The 22,657-nt window shown below is 40.4% G+C and overlaps 1 protein-coding gene across 1 annotated transcript in view; it reads left to right on the plus strand.

Moving 5' to 3' along the window:
- Positions 1-22,657, plus strand: part of MACROD2 (mono-ADP ribosylhydrolase 2) — a gene marked incomplete at its 3' end in the record, with an annotated part of 1,984,281 nt that overhangs the window by 1,852,317 nt on the left and 109,307 nt on the right. The window contains 2 exon segments of the mRNA XM_079943661.1: positions 5,114-5,176; positions 9,944-10,012. Of these exon segments, the coding sequence (XP_079799787.1) occupies positions 5,114-5,176; positions 9,944-10,012 (132 nt within the window).

Below are 22,657 nucleotides of genomic sequence, written 5' to 3' on the forward strand. Positions count from 1 at the left end.
TTGTATTAATCAGCTATTGTCACAATAATACTGTGTAACAAGTCACCCCGTAGTGCAGTGCCTTAACTAAAAGATTTACTCTCATGCTCACAAGTTTACAGGTTGACCGTGGTTCCACTGATGTAGGCTGGGCTCAGCTGGGCAGTTCTAATTCAAGCTGTGAGTTCTCTGGGCTTGCCTCCAGACTGTAACTTGGGCCAAGGCTTCTTCTGCTCATCTTTAAACCAGCAGCTGCAGAGGCATCTTCTTGTCATGGCCAATGTCAGAAGCACAAACACCAAGTCCAATGATGCAACACGTTCAAGCTCTTTGCTCCTATCATGTCCGCTAACATTTCATTAGCCATATCGCTTGGTCAAGTCCAACAACAATGGAAGGACGCTGAGATAAATAATCCATTACAGGGAACTGAAGAATTGGAATCCAATCTGCAAAGCACTGTATTTGAATTGCCTGCACCCTGTCCAGGTCCAGAAATCTTGGGCCTTTATAAGAAAAGGTAATAGTATACCAGCAGGCAGTACCCATCCGGTTGTTTCCCCAGTAGCAAGGATGAATTTGTTCTGATTTACCTCCCCTTGCTCTTCCCATCCCCACGCACAGTTCAAAAATGGAACTGCAGATATCAGGGTAGCAATTTGTAGCCACAACATTGAAATTTTGCCCTTATAAAGCTCGTCCATATAAAATTAAACATGAACTACACAATTAAACGAATTCACTTTGTTATCTGATGGGGGGGGTCCTTCTGCTCACCGCTTACAAAATCAATACTCACCAATGGTAGAAAGGAAAGGTACCTTTCATCAGAATGCCAGCAATCTGGGGAGATGGTGGACTCAGCGTCCCCCAAAAGCCGCCTCCAAAGATTCCGCTCAGCCATGAAAGTTTTAACGGCAAGGAGGGGAGTAGTCTCAGTTAATCATTGAGATAGGGCGTCTGAGTGGTCACCATTCCCCACTGCATGCAGGCTCGTGGATTTCTTATTATCTTCCCCTACACGTTATCATGTTCACACAGTTTGGTCACACAGTTTGTTCACGAGATTCTGAAGGGGAAGCTAGGGAAGAGATCTAGTCATCTGTTAATTACTTATTCTTCATTCCTACTTCTTTGATCTACCAGAAGAACTGACAAATTATGGTGCGATTAAAAGATTTGAAAGGTGTTCTTGGGCCGGAGATGAGTAGAGCGTGGGGGTACCTTGTTTAAAATTAGTTACGGTATAGCTTTGCTAAAGTGACAAGAAAAGGGGCTTCCTGCTGAGGGCAGTTTCCTGCAAAGAACTGCTTACAAATGCCCACTTTTCAGACCTCATTCCATTTCTATGGGATTAGGGGTGAAGGTCTGTCTTCTGTAACTTTTTCATGCTGACATAGGCGACATATTCTCAGACTGGAAGATGTCAACATGGGTCCGTAGCATCTCTTTGCTGACAATTTTAGTTGCCTGCTTACATGTGTGGGCAGAACAAGCTACAATTATTTTGATACCCACAAAGATATAGATTATTATGTGCAATAATGTTAATCCCATTCTCTTGAGGCCAGTCCTTAGAATTGTGGTAGCCATAGACTCAAGTTGGAGCAGCTTATGTCATGGCCAGCATCTGTCTGGTCATCATGCAGTTAACGTTTTTTCCTCTGGTGGCGGTTATGGTATCTGTAAAACAACTCAGGAATGAACGTCAGACACTGAGTCTGTGACTCTATTTTCCTAATCATTAACTGCTTGGTTTTATACTTGGGGAAGGGCGGGGTGGGGGGGGAACCTGCAGGGTTCTACTCGTTTCTAGCTTCACAGCAGGAGTCTCTTATTTTGATTTCTATAGAATTCCTGAAATATCCTTGCATATAGTATGTGCTCCGTAAGTATGGATGGAAAGAATAGAGGGCATGGTTTTAATACTGGAGAAGCAAAAATGATTCAACCATTAGAATTCACACAGGTCACTGTGCTTTTTGGCGCGGGAAAGTAGTATTATGTGACATTCAATGTGAATGATATGGAAATTTATGATCGGAAGTAAATATGGGATCCTATAGGTATATCAACTAAGAGAATTTAGTTTCTGTGTGACATGTTTTAAGCTCACAAAATAGCCTGTCATTTCCCTATACTTCTTCATGTTTATTGTAAGCCTTTTAAATCCCTTCTAAAAACCACAAGTTTACATTCCCCACTCTACTTAACTTTTTATTGTTTTTATGCTTTCTGTGAAAATAGCTAGACAGATAAGGCTGATAAAAGGAAAGCTTGTTCTTATCAAATACGGGTAAATGTGTAATGGGATTTTTTTCTTTCCTACCAGAGGAAGCCCACTGTTTCACTAAGAACTCAACCAATTGAGGTATTTTAAATGGATGGAATGTTAGAAGCCAGCCAAACTGTCCTTCTAAAAGTGACGTGAATGCTAACCTAATTGCCCGAGAATGTTATCAACTGGCCTTTGAAAGCCAGACTTCTACACTGATTCCCCCTGCTGGCCTTGAGGTTGCACTGTCTTTGGAAATTGATGAAAGCAATATACCTGAGCCTTTTCATTTGAGGGCAAGTTACTCAAACGCCAAATCCAGCATTCTTGTAGAAGGCATTTACTCCGTGATAAACATGCCAAGTGTTTCTTGAATTTGCTTCCCAAGGGCAGAAATCCTGCAACTAGACCACCCCACAGCCAAGACTCAAAGTCGAAAACAGAACATGCCAGACTGCGGTAGGGAGTGGGACCACGGGCACAGGGATTAAGGGTAAAACCCAGTAGCAGTAGGTTAGATAAAGAGCCAGACTGCTTTTTACTATTATAAAGTTGGACTCGGGGGTCTGACCATGAATTTCCTTTTCATGAATTTAGAACTGGTGGAAACAATTCTTCACCTTCCTGTGACTCAATTGTTGTTTCTCTTTCCCTCCTTACCTTCCTCTCTTCATAACATTTTTACCTCCCACTCCATAGGAGATGCGGTCACCAGACCAATTTTAAAAGCAGCCTGTCACTGCAGACTTCAAGCCTATTGTGGAATCTGTGTTAAAAGGTCTGTCTGAGACTTCCCTGGGGGTCCATTGGTTAAGACTCCATGCTTCCAAAAAAAAAAGATTCCACGCTTCCAATGCAGGGGATGCAGGTTTGATCCCTGGTGGGGGAACTAAGACCCCACGTGCTGCATGGCGTGGCCAAAAAAAAAGGGGGCTGGGTGGTGGTGTCTGTTGGGGGAGATAGGAAAACTGGTAGATCTCTCCTGCTTGAGTCTGAGTCCATTTGGTGGGAGAAAGGGGGAAACACTGACTTACGTTTTTGACACATGCTCCTGCACCAGCTTGGCCTTGTTAGGGCAGCAAGAGCAGCAGTGATGGCTATTTCCTTCCTACAGCAAAAGCCAGTGCCAGTGCCTCCGCGGAGAACCAGAACAGAGAAAGTATCAGAAATATCCTTGGAAATATGTCACGCAGAACCTTGGGTTTACAGAGTTACAGAGCCATCCCAGGTTATACTGTGTCCCGCGTGACGAATGGCACAGTGCTGGCCAGAGGGAATTATATACATACTGATATATTTATTCATTGATAGCATCCCTTCCGCATGTCAGTGTCACTCTTATTTATCTATCTATCTATTTATTTATTTATTTATCTTTGTCATTCTATTATAAAATTTTTCGTTCAGGTCAATTCCAAATTTTTTCCATTTGCAACTCTTCTCAGAAGGTTGTTTTTCAGAGCTGCTTGGTGAACTGTTTCCCCATTGCTTCTGAGGCTCTTGTTTCAGCTCCACTTGTTGAGTCCTCCTCTGGGGAGGATTCCCCATCCTCTTGCCTCTGGATTAAGAGTTGATAGTTGTAGCAGATGGTGGGTCAAAGCAGTCAAGTAAAACAAGTTTAAGTGATCTGAGCCTGGCTGTGGGCAGGAATTCTAAAAGGGCTCAGCTGGGTGATTCTTCTGCTCCTTGTGGCCTTGGCTGATGTCATCACTTGGGGGCATTCAGCTGGCAGCAGGGCTGGGTTGGAAGGTGGGAAGAGGCTTCACGCATATGTCTGGCCCCTCTGTGCTGCTCCATGTACCCCTCTCCACCTGGGAGGCTAATCTGAGTGTCTTCACAGCAGGGTGGCTGGATTCCCAGAGGGAGAAAGTGGAAGCTGCTATAGTCCTCTGAGGCCTTGGCTAGGGGGCCCAGACATCACTTACACATTTCACTGGTCTAAACAAGTCACAGAACCAGCTCGAATTTAAGGAGACAAGAAATAGATTCCACTTCTTGAGAGACAAGGATCTGTGGCCATCTTTAACCCATAGTAACATGTGCTGATAACGTCCGCTTCTCTGTTTTCTGTACTTTAACGACATCTCTTATGTTTTATCATTTAAAAAGATTTTTCCAAACACAGAGACTTGGAAACCCTCCCAGCAATGAATTATAAAATGATGACTTTATTTGCCTTTGAAGACTTAATTTTTTTCTACACATAAATCCACAGATATATATTATATATTTTAAGCCAAAGGGAAGTTTTTAGCTAGTTTCTAATATATAGCCGCCATTATACCTGTCCAGTTATTAGTTTTTCAAGGAGTTATGTACTACGGCATAAACTTGACCAGCATAATCTGTTCAACACAGAGTATTTCAGAGCATAGGTATGTTAGACTGTCATATGTAAAATGTAAGTCAATGTTTAAAAATTTAAGTAAAAATAGGGGTTCTTTTGCAACATACAACAAACAGGAAAATAAAGGGCATAGGAACGTAATCAACCAAGTTTCCTTACACAGTGCATATTGCTTGAGTCACGGAAAAAAAGCAGATTGGAATTAAAATTTGTATTGCATTTTGGGAAATGTTGTGCAAGGAGAGGGATGTTACTGGAACTGCTGAGTGAATTTTGTTTACTGCAGTTCAACTTTCCACCAAGCAAATCATGTGAGAAGGGACAAGGATAAATACACCTATTTATGTAGGTAATTTTTCTGTTTCACGCCTCTGATTCATCTCTCTGCCTCGCTTTATGGGGAGTCATGCTACACTGGTTACAATTAATTTCAGTGCATATTAGCCATAAAGAGATATTTCATAAACTGACTTGATGTATACTTTTTTTTTCCTCTGCGGTTTTCTTGAAAGATGAGAACGGTCCACAGGAAGAGCCAAGTGCCAAAGAAATGGAAGGGCAGGGCCAAGAAGCAGGTGAGCTCAGGTTTCTTTTGAGGCGTCCCCTAGGCCTCATTCCCAGAGGTGAACATGGCTTTACTCAGTGCCCTTTTCTGTAAATATTTATACCGTTTCACCAGGTTAATATCAATATTCGTTCAGGTCTCCCTCAGGAAGCCACCAACCCTGTTAACTACAAGTGTCAGGCTCACCAATCGGAAGGGTACCCTCCCTCTCAGGTCTCAATCACCAGCCTCACTTTTCTCCCGTGTGATCGCAGTTTGCTCAGTGATGCTCTACACGGGATGGGCAGAGGTTGGAAGGACCATGTCAGAGCTGGGCTGACTGAGGGCAGGTCAAACTCAGCAGATTTCGTTTGGAGGAAAAAATGAAATGTAAAACATTCACAGGGGGACTTCCCTGGTGGTCCGGTGGTTGGGATTCTGTGCTCCCAATCAGGGGGCGTGGGTTCCATCCCTGGTCGGGGAGCTAAGATCCCGCATGCCACAGGGAGCAAACAAACAAACAAAAAAAATTATTTAAAAAAATTCACAGGAAATATATCAGAGGCTTTCCTTCCACAATGAATGGAGTGTCCTTTACTGCTTTACATTAAATTTTGAAGAGCCGTGCTTCTGGTCATTTCTCTGTATGTTGTAGATGATGGTGTGAGGAGTGACAGAGGCTTACTACCCCACACCCAGAGCTCAATGAGATCCAAAGCCTTCCTGACATCAACTCTGTTCACTGAAGAACAGATGAGCCAATGGAATGCTTAGAGATCTTCTACTGTAGATTATAAATTGAACTTTTTAAAATAAAATGGCACTTAAGACTCAAAAGAGATTGTCATCTCCTTAGGTTTATCTTTTCTTCCTCCCCACTTTTGTACTCAGGCATGCTCTCCTTTAAAAGAATGATTCACAGGGATTCCCTGGTGGTGCAGTGGTTGAGAGTCCGCCTGCTGATGCAGGGGACATGGGTTCGTGCCCCGGTCCGGGAAGATCCCACATGCCGCAGAGTGGCTAGGCCTGTGAGCCATGGCCGCTGAGCCTGGGCGTCCGGAGCCTGTGCTCCGCAACAGGAGAGGCCACAACAGTGAGAGGCCCGCTTACCGAAACAAAAAAAAAAAAAAAAAAAAAAAAAGAATGGTTCACACAATTTTGCAGTTATCAACATAACCATCAAAATAAAAATTTCCTTCTTCTTTCTGTTTTCCAAGTCATTCTTCTGGTTCTAATGAGCCCAACGGATGGGGCATCTTTGAAATAGTGGGCTCTGCTCATGTGCCTGCCGCATCCTAAACCATATGCTGGACTCTTAGAAATAAACCAGGTAGTGTGATAAGTTTTTCACTGAAAAGTTCCTGCATTAACCTTGGAACTTTTGCTAGAGAACTGAAAGCTTTTATTATTAACCTGGAAGATGGAATTGAAGAAGGCCAATCAGAGAAGGCACTGAAGCAAGGCAGCAAGGACCTTGTGTACCTGCCACTGGGTCAGTTGGCTCCCTTTGCTAAAGTGTAGTCCTTGCAATGGAATGAATTTCTAATACAGAAAACTGTTGTCATCCACACCACCATCGCCCCCAGCTCCCGGCCACCACACCGTTATGCTCCGTGGAAGATGAGTCTTCTGTGAAAAGCTGTCACTGTTTTTACTGTTTGGGGCTGATGGGTATTAATCAACTAGCTGCTGACAGCTGAGGCCATTCTCTGACTATTGTGGTTTTACAGGTTTTGTTCATTCACTGCTCTGTCCCAAACTGTCTTTATCGACATAGATTTCTCCCACCCCTGTTCACACACACACACGCACACACACGTATACACATACACAGGCACACACATACAGACATGCACACACATCTGCCTGCTTTTTACTTATTCATCTCTTTTCCCCTAGTCAGTTGAGAACAGGCAGTGTCTTTATGGATTTAGGACCATCTTGCCTGTGAGGAGAGAGTGGTAGAATACAAGCTCTCTTATCCACCTCTTGGATGGGCAGCAACATCACCGCAATCTGGGTGCCTCTCATGGTAGAGAAGATTCCTAAATGCACCCCTGAGGGGCTCTGCTTGCTTTTCTAAGTGGCCAGCACAGAGCCCAATGGCAGGATTCGTCTATGCTCTTGGCCAGTGTCAGCATACATTGTTGTGTCTGCTCTGCGTCCCTCATCCAAGATCAGAGAAGTCAGAGATGCAGTTCTGGTCATTAAAGTCCTTCTGACCTGCTGTTATTCTTCCAAAATAAAAGTAGCTTCCTTTCATTCGATAGAATGTCCAGCTTCAATTCTAACTACACGACTCCGCAGGCCTCTTCCGTATCACGCAAAAAGCACAATCTCAAACCAGCATAATCCAGCAGTTCTGACTGCTGTCATGATCAAATCAAAGTGGTAGGTCCTGTTCCTCAAACAGCTGTTTAACAAATACCTATCCGGGCTTTGCTGTGACCCAGGCACTGTTCTGGACACTGAAATAGGGCAGCAAACAATAAAGACAGTTTCTTTGCTTCCTTGAAACTTATATTCTGGTGGCAGTGATCCAAAAATAAACAATTTTAAAAAAGTATGATAGTGACAAATGCATTGTGGAGAAATGAGGTAATGTAGAAGGAATCCTGAGAAGGCAACTTTCCATTGGCTGGACTCGAGGAGGACTCCCTGAGGGAGCAGTAATTAAAGTGAAATCTCAATGATGAAATGGCGGGAGAGCATTTCAGATGGAGGGTCCAGATAATGCAAATGATTTCAGGCCGATTTTAACAGGTTTGAGAAGGAAGTTCAGAGTGGCTGGAGCGTGATGGATGAGGGAGAACATGGTGTGAGGTTTGGGAAGACATCATAGGGCCAGGTTATGTCTGACTGCAGAAGATTTGATTTTGTTAGAACTACAAGGAGAAGCCAGTGGAAGGTTGTTAGCAGTAGAGGGACCTAATCTGTTTTAACAAGCTCACTCTGCCTGTGAATGAAAATGGGTCAAAAGAACAAAAGTGAGACCAGTTGAAAGACTATAGCAGGAAAGCAGTGATGGAGGTTTCTGGAAATGGAGACAAAATGGCCTGATGTGTTTTGTTCCACAGGTAGAAGTAACAAGATGTGCTGATGGATTGGACCTAGGGCATAGGGAAAAGAAGAATCCAGGCTACATCCTAGGTTTTTAGCAGCAGTAACTACTTGGATGATGGTGCCACTTACCGACGTGTGAAAAACTGGCCACAGGGCAGTTTTTATTAATAGAGTTAATAGTTCAGTTTTGGCCATGGTAAATTCAGGAGGACTCTCGGCCATAGGGGACGTCAAGAAGCCGGTTAGGTATCTGAGTCTGGATTTCTAGGGAGAGATGTGGACCAGAGATACAGGCTTGGGAGTCACTGGCAGAGAAATGATACTTAAAACCATGTGACTGGGTGAGATTCACTAGAGAGAACATATAAATAAGGAGAACAGTGAGGCCTGGGACACCATGGCCTCTAGACATGTGGCACCAGGGGAGGAGGAACAACCACAGCAAGAAAGTGTTTCAGAAAGAACAGAGTAGACTCTGAAATGCTCCTGAGGAGTCCAGGAAGATAAGAAAGGAGAAATGACCATTGGATTTGGCAAAGTGAGGTCACTGACACCTTTGATAAGAGAATACTTCAAGGAGGATCGACGAAGCCAGTTGGAGTGCTTTACGGAGAGACCGTGAGATGAGGAAGTCCAGAGCAATAACATGGACTGTTCTTTTAGGGAGTTTTGCCGTGAAGGGAAGCAGAGAAATGGGATGATGTGACCTCAAGGCAAGGTTGAAAGGCTGTAGTTTGTTCTTTTGATGTTAATAGGAGTTTGTCATCTAACAGAAGAAAGTGATTCGTCTCCAGTTATCTCCCTACCAAAAATCTTACTCTCTGTTCTGATAGAGGTGTGACCTAAAAGTAACAGTCATATACATTATGGACGAAGGATATACTAGAAGATATCCGATTAGCCTTTAAATGTGTTAGTCACCATGCGTGTATGAGTTATCTTTAGTTCCATAACCTTGTTACTGCATGAAAAAAATGTATATATTCCTTTTCCATTTGTCAAGTATTAACCATTCCAAATGATTTTGATAACCCTTCCTGTCTTAAATATACTATTTTAGTGTTAGTAAGTTAGTTATTATCCTGGAGCCCAAATGCTAGTGGAGTCACTGGGGTGCTGATAATATTAAGAAGAAAGTCCAGCTCTGACGAGGTTAGTTGCTGCTGTGAGGCCCAGGCACGGACCTCCAAGTTCCTTAGTCGCCACTCTGTGCTTGGCTGACATGAAGTCACCCAACGGCTTTTGGTGCTTTCCTACAAATGACCCCTTCTCCTGGACCTCTTCTCTGACAGCCATCAGCTTGACAGCCTGGCGTAATGGAATAGAAGTGCTGTGCTAAGAAAAACCAAACTTTAAAAACACACACATAAAAGCACTTTGTAGAAACTTGCAAGGATATACTTTCTTTCACAGTCTTTTACTAAGAAAAATAAGGTACCATTCTTCTAGAGGTAGGGAAGAAACAAAATGCCAAAGTATAATACTACCAAACAAACAGTCTTCTTCACCAAAAAGGTAGTTTGTAGTTCATCAGGCTCTGTCTTAACTGAAGGGGTTTTGTTCCATTAATCGTAGAAGAGAGTTACAAACCCAAGCCCCTTCAAAGACCATTCAGTGTATTAGAGCACGAAACAGGCTCCTGCTTCCTTCGGTAGAGTAGGAGGTGAGGTGGGAAGGGAAGCTCCAACCTGACAGTATTTGGCTCTGAGACAGTGTTTCTCTTTCTGCCTTATAGATGGTGCCAGCGCTGCCGCCGTGCCCAGCCCTTCTTCAGAAGAGGCAGCTGAAGTCTGTAAAGATGAAGGTATGAGGCCACTTACTACATCGAAAAATCACAAACTCTTAGAAAACCGTTTGGGTTTTATTTGTATGGGAAAATGAAGCAGTGTGCAAATCTATCCAATTCTCTTTAAGCATCTCTATTTCCAACACAAATATCCAACCCCCTCTGTTTTATTCCATACCTACCGTTTTCAGAATTTATATCTCCATTTACATTTGTTCCTCTGTAAAGTAACTGTTCATGAAACAATAGAATGATTGGAGAAATTACGTTTAAAGATGTTTATTTGAAACACCAGAATTAGGCTGTTTACAGCTACTTGTCAGGAATGGCTTCATTTGAGAACCGTCTACCAGAGAGCTCCATTATCTAGACAGAATAAGAAAGAAGAAATGTTTGAAAGGCATCCTTGAAAATAAATCTTTGGCAAGAACATCATTCCTCACTCTATGGACAGTTACTATGAGAAAATGTTGCTGACCCAAGTATCTTTAGAAGAATAAAAAAGTAAAAGAAAAATTTATGTAGGTTCTAGGAGAAAATGTGAGGGAGAAATAGTGGGGACATTCATGTACAGATAATAGAGTTTTAAAGATATATATTATCTAAAGGAAAATGAAATCATCATTTATTTTCTTTCCCTCCTGATTAACTGTCCACACACACACACACAAAAAAGTAATATTATTTTATATCTGTCATTGATAACTACTAAAAACCCTTCTGGAATGGTAGACGAGATTGTTACATTTGTACAAATGGACATCTGGTAAACCATGTGATACACTTGGAACTTTTAGATAAACACGCCAAATGCATTTCTTCAGTTGGGAGTGATACGAAAATATATCCATACTTAAGACTGATATTAGCTACTCCTGGAATCAATGTTTAGAAAATCAAAGTGGTTTTAAAAATAATAGTCAACTGTTTGCATCATTCATTTCATTTCATGTTGCCTGTAAACAGTTTTTCTAAGTGAGGTGTCCTGTGTAGGGAGGGTAGTTGCTAAGATTGTGAACTCTGGGACCAGATGGCTGAGGCTTAAATCCTGTCTCTACCACTGGAAATGTATGTAATCTTTGACAAGGAATTCAAGTACTTAACAAGGAATTAACAAGTAATGACAAGTAACTAACTCCTTTTTGCTTCACTTTTCTCCTCTGTAGAATGGGAATAGTAACTGTATTTACCTCACAGAATACAATAATACACATCCATTGCTCAAACTGTTTACCTGGTACCTATGCAGACTGGGCTGCCCAGGAAACAGACTGTGATGGAGATTAGGGAGCTGACATTTATTAGGGGGAGCTCTTGGAATCAACACCTGTGAAAGGAAAGGGAAGAATGCAGAACTGGGTAAAGGGAGAAACTGAACTACAAGGCATTCTCAACAGAAGCCACAGATGGTCTGAAGATGACATGACCATTCTGAGATGTCCAGTTGGGATGAGAGAGTCTGGCTATTAAAACCTCCCATTTGATAAGTCATCTGTCATTGGCTGCCTTGGGAAGGGGTGTGGCCTTGGATGAAGCAACTCTCTTCTGCTGGGGTGATCCTGGAAGCGTGAGAGGGATGAGGAATGCCTGCAACTGGGAGAGTGAGCTCTTCCTTCCTGAAGGAGGATGCGGGTGGCCCAACACAGCATCCACCATACTGTTGCTTTTGGTGGTCTTTTTCTAGTTCATTGTCACTTTTTTACTGAATCCCTTGGCACCTCCCTTCATACTACTCAGATATGTGTTCTGACATCCCTGGTTTTAAAATTCTTTGGAATATCTAAAAATGTAAACCATGTTAGATCACTTAGGTTCTCATAATTAACTCTAGGTCATCTTAGAGAGAGAAATAAACCTGAGTGAAAAGGCAAAGAGTGGTGTTTATCCTAAGCAAATAAATTCGGACATCACAATCATTTAGACTGTGATACAAATTTTTCAGTGTCCTGAAGTGGAATGGCAGAGTTTAGGAAACAGAAGAAATAATCTAATTTAAGTGCTTCAAACTGAGATTTTTCCTGTAGAGTTGTTTGGTTTGGAGATATCACACCCTTAGAGAAACACACTGTTTGTGGTGTTTCTTCATGCTTTTAGGATCTCACACCATTAATTGCTCCCGCCAGGATCAATTTCTCGGAACACTTTTAGATGTTTTGTTTTTTTACATGAAACTTTTAATGGTGGTAACTCCAACGAGTTCTGTCACATATCACAAATGCAATTTCCTAATAAGACTAAATGTGAAGTTTTTACCAAAATAAATTATTAATATCCATTAACCTCTGGATCTAAGGAAAAGCATTTTGAAAACCACATTAACAAGTGATCCAGTTTCCATTAAAAATAGGATATACAGGTTATGATTTTTGCCTTTTCCTTCTGAAATAGCATGTGCAGAAGACCACTATTTTAACGGATTATCACTACAACGCTTAGGCCAAGCATCTGTTGCTTACAGAACTGCAAGTGTGGAGATAGATACATAGCTTGATTGATAGATACATAGCTTAGAATGAAAAATAAATGAATTTGCCATTCAGAGCCTCCGAGATTGAGGTCATGACGAGGTTAAAAGGCATTCGTATATGTTGAGAATTCATTTCAAGCATTCACCATTATAAGTTTCATGCAGAACTATATCTCCTTGGTGACATCTGGGCTATTTATGAGCTCTGCAGCTATAAGGCTGCTTATAAAAATGCTTATTACACTCTCCAGTTTAAGTGCAGAATATTTTTGCTGACCAAAATTCTTCAAAGGGCCCTTGCTCTCTTGTCTTTGTTTCCAGGCTTTGCTCCTGACCCAGCATCTTCTTCTTAAGTCTTGGAATCACGAATATTATGGACTGGCCTTTTTTTAGTATTCTTTCCAATATAATTCCCAAAGATTTTGAGCCTCATTATTTATTTTCAGCTTTGCTTGTTGGTTGGCTGGCTTTATATTTGTTATAATTTTGGCTCCCACAGGAAACTGGTGTCTTCTAGGCTACAAGGACTGAAAACAAAAGAAAAAATGAGCTGGCTAATGTCACTTGGTTTGGGAGATAAGATTTTTAAAAAATTAAAACAGATATGTGAAAGTTGAAGAATTTCAAGAGGAAGTGTCTTTGGGGGTGTCTCCTTAGGCCAGCGATTTTGTTCAAATGTTCTAGACATATTCCCCACTGGGTACCAAGAATGGATGTTTATTGCCCATTTACCCCACATAACAGCTAACAGTGCAAGCTGCTAACAGAAGGAGGTACAGCTGATTGGCTTATGGATCAAGAGCTAGATTGTGAGCTCCAGACGGAGGACACCTGTTCCCAATGACTCATCACAGCCTTCGGGTGGGCAGGAGTTGAGTTGGGTGGAGGAGATGTGAGAAGGAGGAATGCCGATGAATAATTCATCCACACAAGGGGTGCATGCCAGGGGTGCAGCAGCCAGGACTGAACAGAAAGGAACTCCAAGGTAAAGAAACCTGAGAAAGTATCTGTTGGTTGATAGGGGCTCTGAGGTCCTTTATAAAATAGGGCATACACTAATCTATTGAGAGATTTCTTTCTCTACTGGTAAAAATATTCCAATTATTGATTTAATGGTAGTTTACACTTTAAATCCTTAAAAACAAACCCAGGAGTACAAATGTGAAGGCTATTTAAGTTAACAAATATAGAGGCAATCAGATGGAGAGGCTATAAACCCAGGAGTAAAATTTGTATTAGGAATATCAAGTATTCTGGTTGAAACTGCTGCAGAGTTATTATTATTTTTACTTATCATCATCATCATTATTTAAGATATGGTCAGTCTGCTTAATTCAAGGAAAACTCTCTGTTCTGTTATCTCAACACTCTTAATAGCTCATCCTCACTCACACCCAAGACCAAGGCACCTTACTGGGGGGGCGGGGAGGGGGGAAGTGCTGTTTAAACACATCCTGATTCTGCTGTCTTATTATTTAATCAGTGCCTAATTTGAATTTAAAGGGCAACTAGACCAAATCATATGCTCATGAATATTAACAAAATCAACTAATGCTCAGGTGCATGCACACTTGAGCTAGTATTCCTTTGGAGCTCGGCGTAAGTCATGGCATTGCTGTCTGCTGTTTACGAAGTGGGATGTCACTTGGCAAAGGACACATTAACCCTTCATCTAGTTTCAGGCCTTCTACAGGTCAAAATTTCTGTAGGATAGGGGGAAAGTTCCAGCAAGAGTCAGCCTTGCCAAAGAGGACAGCAAAGAAAGGATGGGGTTATATATGAGGAATCGGATTCAGGAATGTGCAAGAGATGAGCATAAATGCTCCCAGCCACGGGTAGCTGTAGGCCTGGGCCAGTGGTGTCGACTCCAGAAGTTTCTGTTCTATTCCTTGTCTAAATCGTTGGAGAGAAACAAAACATTGGGCCACCTATGAAATTCCCCTCAGGCTTCCCTAATAGGATTCTTTTTAGTCCTTTCCCTATTCTAGAAATCCATTATCACCCTACAAAGCATCCTCTCCGCTACCCACCACCGTGGGACAGAGCTCTCCCCTGTCCTAGATCTGCACTGATGCAGTGTCTGGATACACCGTGACACCCAGGGCTATCACTCTTGGATGGTAAGAGTCTGAAAGGTGGAATGAGAGCCGCTGCCCTCTGGTAGTTCAGTGAAGGGGAAAGAACCAAGATACATGGAGTGTGTGCTCTACTCAGTGCTTTACATTTCTGTACAATCTATTTTTCATTTCACAAAAAGGTAACCTGAGAGTCAGGAAGGAGAAAGAGAAAGGTGTCCGCGGTGGGTGGGGAGAGGGGAACTGTTTTATCAGTGTTGATTCCCATGGCTAATACTTGCATGATCTTACATAATCCTCAAAAATGATAGTATTTTATTCTATTTTAAAATAACATTTATTTTTCTACTTGTAAGATAATGCATATTTATTGTAAAGTATTTTTAAATGCAGAAAAGTATAAAATGTAAAAGCATATAATGATTTTCCCTTTAAGGTTTAAACTGTAAAAAAAAAAACCCAAAAAGTCCTGTTTTTTCAGTTAGCAATATACCATGAATATTTTCCCATGTCTTTAAAAATTTCTCAAAGGCATGTTTTTTATTGGAGGCATAATATTTCACCATATGGTTGTCCCATAATTTACATAACCAGTGTCCTAATGTTAGATGTAGTTATTTACAGTTTTTCTCTCTATTATAAATAATAGAGAAATGCAGTATATACATTTTAGATAAATCTGGGTGTGTATCTGTGATCAGTTCCTCAGGATGAGATCTTGATTTTTCATTGATTTACTAGGGAAAATATTAAGATATTTTTTATTGCTTACATTTATTATTTTAAAAGTAATGTGTGTTTATTAAATGAAAAAATAAGCAAAAGAAGAAATGAAAAATATCACTCATACTCTCAATCCCCAGAAATAAACATATGTAGTATGCTGGTATATAAACTTCCAGACATTTTCTAAGCTACCACACATATATATATGAAGTATTTTTAGGGTATTCTGCAATGTATACTAGTTTGAAATTGTCTTTTAAATATAGCAATAGATTGCAAAATTTTTTCCATGTCTTTTGATAGTCTAGTGTTATTTAATTGTATATTCCAATAAGCAAAAGACCATAATTTACTTACCCAATTTCCATTTTGAGTCGTTTCTTTGGTTTCAGTTTTAAATTCTATACTGGCCAGGAACATGCTTTTATCTTTGTAGATGTTCATGATCATTCCTGTAAGAAAACCCAAATAAATTTAAAAATGCATACAAATCTTTTTTTTCTACAATGAATAGAGTTTATTCCCTTTTTTGATTCTTTAAATAATATATGTTCATTGTAGGAAATTCAAATAATTAAAGGGCAGATAAGGAATAGAATAAAAGCACATGTGCAATCACAGCTCCCTGAGATAACTACCATCGCATTTTGGGGACCATTCCTTCATGCATCACTTTCTGAATATACACACCCACATAAAATTGTATATAAATCCATCATATGATGCATGACTTTAATGTAATTTCCCTTTTATCTTGTTTGTTTACTTCCCACCTTCCAGTTATTCAGAGAGTAAAACACGCTGATTAAGAATCTAGTCTCTGATTTCAACTTCCGGAGTTCAGATTCCAGCTCTCCTCTGACCTGTGTGACCTTGGGCAAGTTACTTAGTCTCTGTGTGCCTCAGTTTCCTCATATGTGAAATGGGGATGATAATAACACCTCCGTCACAGGTTACTGAACATTAAAACAAGTCAATCCCCTTAAACATGTCAAGGAGTATCTGATACACAGTAAGAGGCACAAAATTTTTAGCCATTGTTAAATGTATGTGTTTATTTTATAAAAACTGTATCATATTCTATGCACTTGTTGTTAACAGACAGAAAAACTTTGTGGAAATCCCTCCAAGTCATTTGTGTAGATCTAATTTATCCATTTTAAAGCTCAAGTGATATTCCATAGCTTGGATGCACTATAATTTATTCAACCATTATACTGTGATGAGCAAGCACTTTCTTCCCACTTTATTGCCATACAAACAATGCTGCAATAGATGTCTTTTTCTCATATATCTTTACAAGCAGTGCTTTTTTTTGCATGGGAAAGAGTCCAAAAGTGTGAGTTCTTTGAGGAGTATGTGTTTTTAACAGATACTGCCAAACTGCTTTCCCAAAAGACTATAACAATTCGTATTTCCATCAGCAATCATTATTTTTGTTATTTCTAATTTTTGCCAGTTCAATGAGTATAAAGTAATAATATCTCATTACTTTTAAAAGGTCAGTATTATTATCCCAATTTTGCAGGTAATTGAGGCTCAGAAAGGTTGAGAAACTTGTCCAGTTATCCAAAAGGTAGAACCAGAATTTGGAAACAAAGTCTGCCTGAACCATGCTTTTTCCATCCTACCATACTTCTCCCCGTCATGCTCTTCCCATCATACTGCTCCCAACCATGCTCTTTCCATCCCACCAAATCATGCTTCTGGAGCAAGGGATATTCCTTGCCTGAGGGGGCTAGGATACAGTGAGAGGGCAGCATGGGAAAGCTGAGACCCAAGAGAAGCCAGCAGGGCAGTAAGACTGAGGCAACAGAAGAGACCAGCCTACTTGGTCCACATTATAGCCTTGACTCTAACCCATAGTGGAAGTCTTACAAAGAAATGACTACACAGAAACCTCCAACTATATAACCCACCAGATATAAAGCCCAAACCCCTTTCTGTATGGTCTGGTTCCATACTTCCTCATACCCCACATGTACCCTACTCTGTAGCCCAACTCACATGTTTGTCACCTCCCAAATACCACTGGCCTACAGTGTTCGGCCATCATTCTGCCACATCTGTTTATTCAAGATTCACTTCCAATATCTTACCTTTACATCAGTCTTTTACTTCATTTTTCCCTTCTTCTCTTCCTCCTCCCCTCCCTCCCTTTCTCCCTCCCCTCCTTCTATCAAATTAACTGAACCAACATTTCAAGTACAGGAATTATACTAGATAATGTGGGGTGGTTGGTGGGGGCATGCACATTTTCATCTTTCTTGATTTCTCCCCTCCTTATTACATTTCATCCCATACAATAGTGAACTGTCCTTTCTACTGTTTCCTATAAATTTGTTTAAAAAATATCATGTGCCTTGTATCAATATTTTATACATGACATATCCAACTCACTAGAATGTAAATATCTTGAAATCAGATACCAAATCTCATTCATTTTCATGTTTCAAGACCAACACAGTGACTTGTGCATAGTAAGTCCTCAGTATTGGATATAGAACCCATCATAAATAATGGGCCACTTATAATTCTCCTAATGTCGTGGCCACTGTCCCAAAATATTTATTACTATTTTTAAGGCTCATATTAGATGAAGTTCCGCTTTCAGAATTCTATTTCAGAAGTGAATTTTCCCCAAAATGTTATGCTGTAAAAACACAAATGTAAATTTGAGCCAGAGACTTCCCTGTTTGTTCACTTTCAGATTTGGATATTCTTACACTATAAGAGAAAAAAACTAAACTTCTTCTAAATGATAAATGTATATAGATTATTTCCAGTGGCTGAGGCTAGTTATTTATGCTTAATTTATGGTAAGGCTTTTTGGATAAGCTTTTCAAATACTTTGATTAAATATGTTTAAAATCGGATTAAATAGGTGGAAGTAGACAAAAATCATTTATCTACTTTTTAGTATTAAAATTATATTTATCTCCCATTTAGTATAGTTTAAAATATACCTATATTTTGGGCTTCCCTGGTGGCGCAGTGGTTGAGAGTCCGCCTGCCGATGCAGGGGACACGGGTTCGTGCCCCGGTCCGGGAAGATCCCACATGCCGCAGAGCGGCTGGGCCCGTGAGCCATGGCCGCTGAGCCTGCGCGTCCGGAGCCTGTGCTCCGCAACGGGAGAGGCCACAACAGTGAGAGGCCCACGTACAGCAAAAAAATAAATAAAAATTTAAAAATACATATATTTTAATATACATATAGTTTAACATATATATAGCAATTGGAAGGCAAGTAGCAGTTGCTGTCCAATCACATTTTCACATATATATTTTTTTCCTTACAAATTAAGTGTGACTGCAATTACGTATTTGTAGCAGTCAATTCAGTTATATGATCTCTTGGGTATATTTCTAAAGATCTGGTGGAAAGGCTTGGAAAGAAAATCATCCCAGACTAGGTTATGGAAATCAACTGAGTGGCATAGTAACCCTTGTCCAACACACAGTAGGGTCTAACTGTTGGTCCTAATGGGTCTGAATGAAGGCAAGGAGTCCTGTAATCTATTTTCAGATTCACTGGCCTAGTTTTTAAGTTCTTTGGGGCAAGTCATGTCGCCTTTATGCGCCTCAATTTATTCTGCATTCACATCACCACTGTGTGGCCAACGTTTTTAGGTTGTGCCTCGGTTTTCTCCTTTGTAAAGTGGGGATAATAATAATATTTATATCACAGGGTCGTGAAAAGTGAAAGTGCTTGTAACAGCTGCTCAAACGTAGTAGACTTTCAGCAGGTGTTGACAACATTATTTTTTTACAATTATTGTTGTTAAATATATGTGTTGGCTTTAGAATTTTAACTACTCCAAACAGGACTCCTGTGTCTCATTGAATCATCACCAAATCTATTGACATGTATAAAGTTAAAGAAGCTCGATCACAGGTGATATTCAAAATATTTAGCAACAGCTGTGGCCCAGTGGCTGCCCATCAAGGTACATCATGCTGTGGTCCATCATACTGGCAGAGACCAGTTGAACAGTGAAAACAACTGGAGTAAACTATACAGACAAGCAGGAGAACTTCAGAACTCTCTGTCTGGCCCCCATTCACCAAGGATTTGGTAGCTGGGTAACCTGGCTTGAATACCATACATAGACTTTCCTTTTGTTCCTTCTATAGCTCCTTCTACCTGTTTTGCATTTTATTCTCTTATAGAAAAGACCTAGAATGGAAGGTCCATATATCCATATTTTAGGATGCTTTTGTCAGCGTGGCCTAATAAGAGTAATCATACATCTTTAAAGCAAGCGCACTTTTGAGAGTGATGAGGGTGCTATTAATAATTATACCAGGGCAAGCAATCACACTGGGACCAGGGATAACAAGATGGGTACTCACCCCACCAAAAATACACGAAGTCTTTTCAGTCTACAAATCAACATCACAATATCACTCAAACATATTCAAGAATGTTTGTTGAACTTTGACTCCTAAAAATGTACTATTCTTAGAGTATAATTTTTTTCTATCTTGTTAATTAGTATAAAAAATAATGTTTGGAATAACTCTTTAAGATAGTCCCATAAAAGGTGTATTCCTAGCCAATCTGGATAAATCTAGAGCATCTGCTAAGAGCAGTCTAGTTTTCTTTGATTTTATTTTTTATTTAAGTATAGTTGATTTACAATGTTGTATTAATTTCTTTTGTACAGCAAAGTGATTCAGTTATACATATACATACATTCCTTTTTATATTCTTTTCTATTATGCTTTATCACAGGATATTGAATATAGTTCCCTGTGCTATATAGTAGGACCTTGTTGTGTATCTGTTCTCTATATACTAGTTTGTATCTGCTAACCCCAAACTCCCAGTCCATCCCTCCCCCAAGTCCCCTCCCTCTTGGCAACCGCAAGTCTGTTCTCTGTGTCTGTGAGTCTGTTTCTGTTTTGTAGATAAGTTCATTTGTGTCATATTTTAGATTCCACATATTAAATGATATCATATGGTATTTGTCTTTCTCTGTCTGACTTACTTCACTTAATATGATAATCTCTAGGTCTAGCCATGTTGCTATAAATGGCATTATTTCATTATTATGGCTGAGTAGTATTTCATTGTGTGTATATATATATATACACACCACATCTTCTTTATCTATTCATCTGTTGATGGACATTTAGGTTGTTTCCATGTCTTAGTTATTGTGAATAGTGCTGCTATGAACGTAGGGGTGCATGTATCTTTTTAAATTACAGTTTTGTCTGGATATATGTCAGGAGTGGGATTGCTGGATTTGAGTGTTTAGTTTTAGTTTTTTGAGGAACTGCCAAACTGTTTTCCATAGTGGCTGCACCAGCTTACATTCCCACCAACAGTGTAAGAGGGTTCCGTTTTCTCCACACCCTCTCCAGCATTTGTGGTTGTAGACTTTCTAATGATGGCTGTTCTGACTGGTGTGAGGTGGTACTTTATTGTAATTTTGATTAAACCAGCCTAATTTCCTATGAAATGACTTTCAGATTAACCCAGTGATTCTCAGACTTTAATGTGCATTGAAATCAAATATACATTAATATTTGAGTTAAGGGCTTCCCTGGTGGCGCAGTGGTTGAGAGTCTGCCTGCCTATGCAGGGGACACAGGTTCGTGCCCTGGTCCAGGAAGATCCCACATGCCACGGAGCGGCTGGGCCCGTGAGCCATGGCCGCTGAGCTTGCGCGTCCGGAATCTGTGCTCCGCAATGGGAGAGGCCACAACAGTGAGAGGCCCGTGTACCACAAAAAAAAAAAAAAAAAAAAATTTGAGTTAAGAGCTGAATACTCTAAAGGCATTTTAAAGGATTTCCAGTATTAATTTTGAAGATATGTACTTTTGCCACTGCTTAAGATCTGACTTCTCTGAAAAACAGACCATGACAGTGGTTCATGTAGGATGGCACAAGGTCATATTTGGACTGGGCAGAGACACTGGAGAAAGGCAATGTAAAAGAATTCACTTCAGATCCATAACATGGTGGGGCTCTTGCTCAGATATTCCCATGTTTAAAGTTGTATAGCATCCATTAGGATGTTAATAAGTGTAAATGAATGATAAAAGAATTCAGCAGCCAAAACATTTCAGAAAGTAACAGGTTTAGACAGGTAGTTTCCACATTGCAGGACTTTTCAGAGCCTTCAACATGCTGACATGCATTGAGAAGTTCAGGGGAGATTGAAGCATGTGGCATTTCCGATTTTAATTGACCAAATCTTATTTAAAAAAATTGATTTGTTTGTCATTTTTTTCATATATAAAACATTTTTAATCCAACAAATTATAGTTTGGGAAACAATCTCACATCCTATCCAGAAGAACTTAAAAATATAGTTTAAAGTTTTGTTTTCGATAAATCATAATCACTGTTATAATAAAAATAAGCAATAGTAAACTAACTTTTAAAAAATGGAGACTGAGTTTCTTAAATCCATTGTGGCACAGTGTTTTTGAGGGAATATTCTCCCAAGTTTCAGAAAATGATGTAGCCTCTCAGTTGTTTTTTTTTTTTTTTTTTTTTGCGGTACGCGGGCCTCTCACTGCCGCGGCCTCCCTCGCCGCGGAGCACAGGCTCCGGACGCACAGGCCCAGCGGCCACGGCTCACGGGCCCAGCCGCTCCGCAGCACGTGGGATCCTCCCAGACCGGGGCACGAACCCACGCCCCCCACATCAGCAGGCGGACTCCCAACCACTGCACCACCAGGGAAGCCCGCCTCTCAGTTTTTGACACTAGGTTTCCATGACCAAAAATGTGTATCCTGCCTCATTCTTAATGACGTTTGTTGTCATCTGTTCTTTCCACCACTGTTCCCAGGGTGGGTATATTTATTGTGAGAGACAGAGAGTGTTTCAGAACTGCTGCATTCCTTAACAAAAAGTAAAGAATGATTGGCTAGCTAGTGGCAAAGACAAACATTTTTTTAATCAAGTACAAAGACAAGGTTTCCTAACAAACATTGATAGCATTTAATGGAAAGTTTTCTATTTCATTTAGAAATTAACCTTCTCTCTCAGGCCAAAAGGACAGTAACCCTCACATATACACGTGTGCATACACAAAACAACACACACACTTACATTTGGAATCTTAAAAAAAGGGTATAAATGAACTCATCTACAAAACAGAAATAGAGTTACAGATGTAGAAAACAAACTTATGGTTACCAGGGTGTAAGGGGGGAGGGATAAACTGGAAGATCGGGGTTTTAGACACTGTTTTAGACCCAACATGAATCTGCAAGACAAGATTTCTCCCAGCTTGATCTTTGAGTTATGATGTTTTTGTGATACTGGGAGGCTCATAAAGGTCTAAGTCATTCAAAAGACCTGTTTTTCAAAAGCCATTCAACTGTTACAGTTTACCTAAACCATCCATAAATGCTGTCTGTGCCAACCACGTTCTG

Source organism: Stenella coeruleoalba, assembly GCF_951394435.1.
Source record: "Stenella coeruleoalba genome assembly, chromosome: 15".
Classification (NCBI taxonomy): Eukaryota; Metazoa; Chordata; class Mammalia; order Artiodactyla; family Delphinidae; genus Stenella; species Stenella coeruleoalba.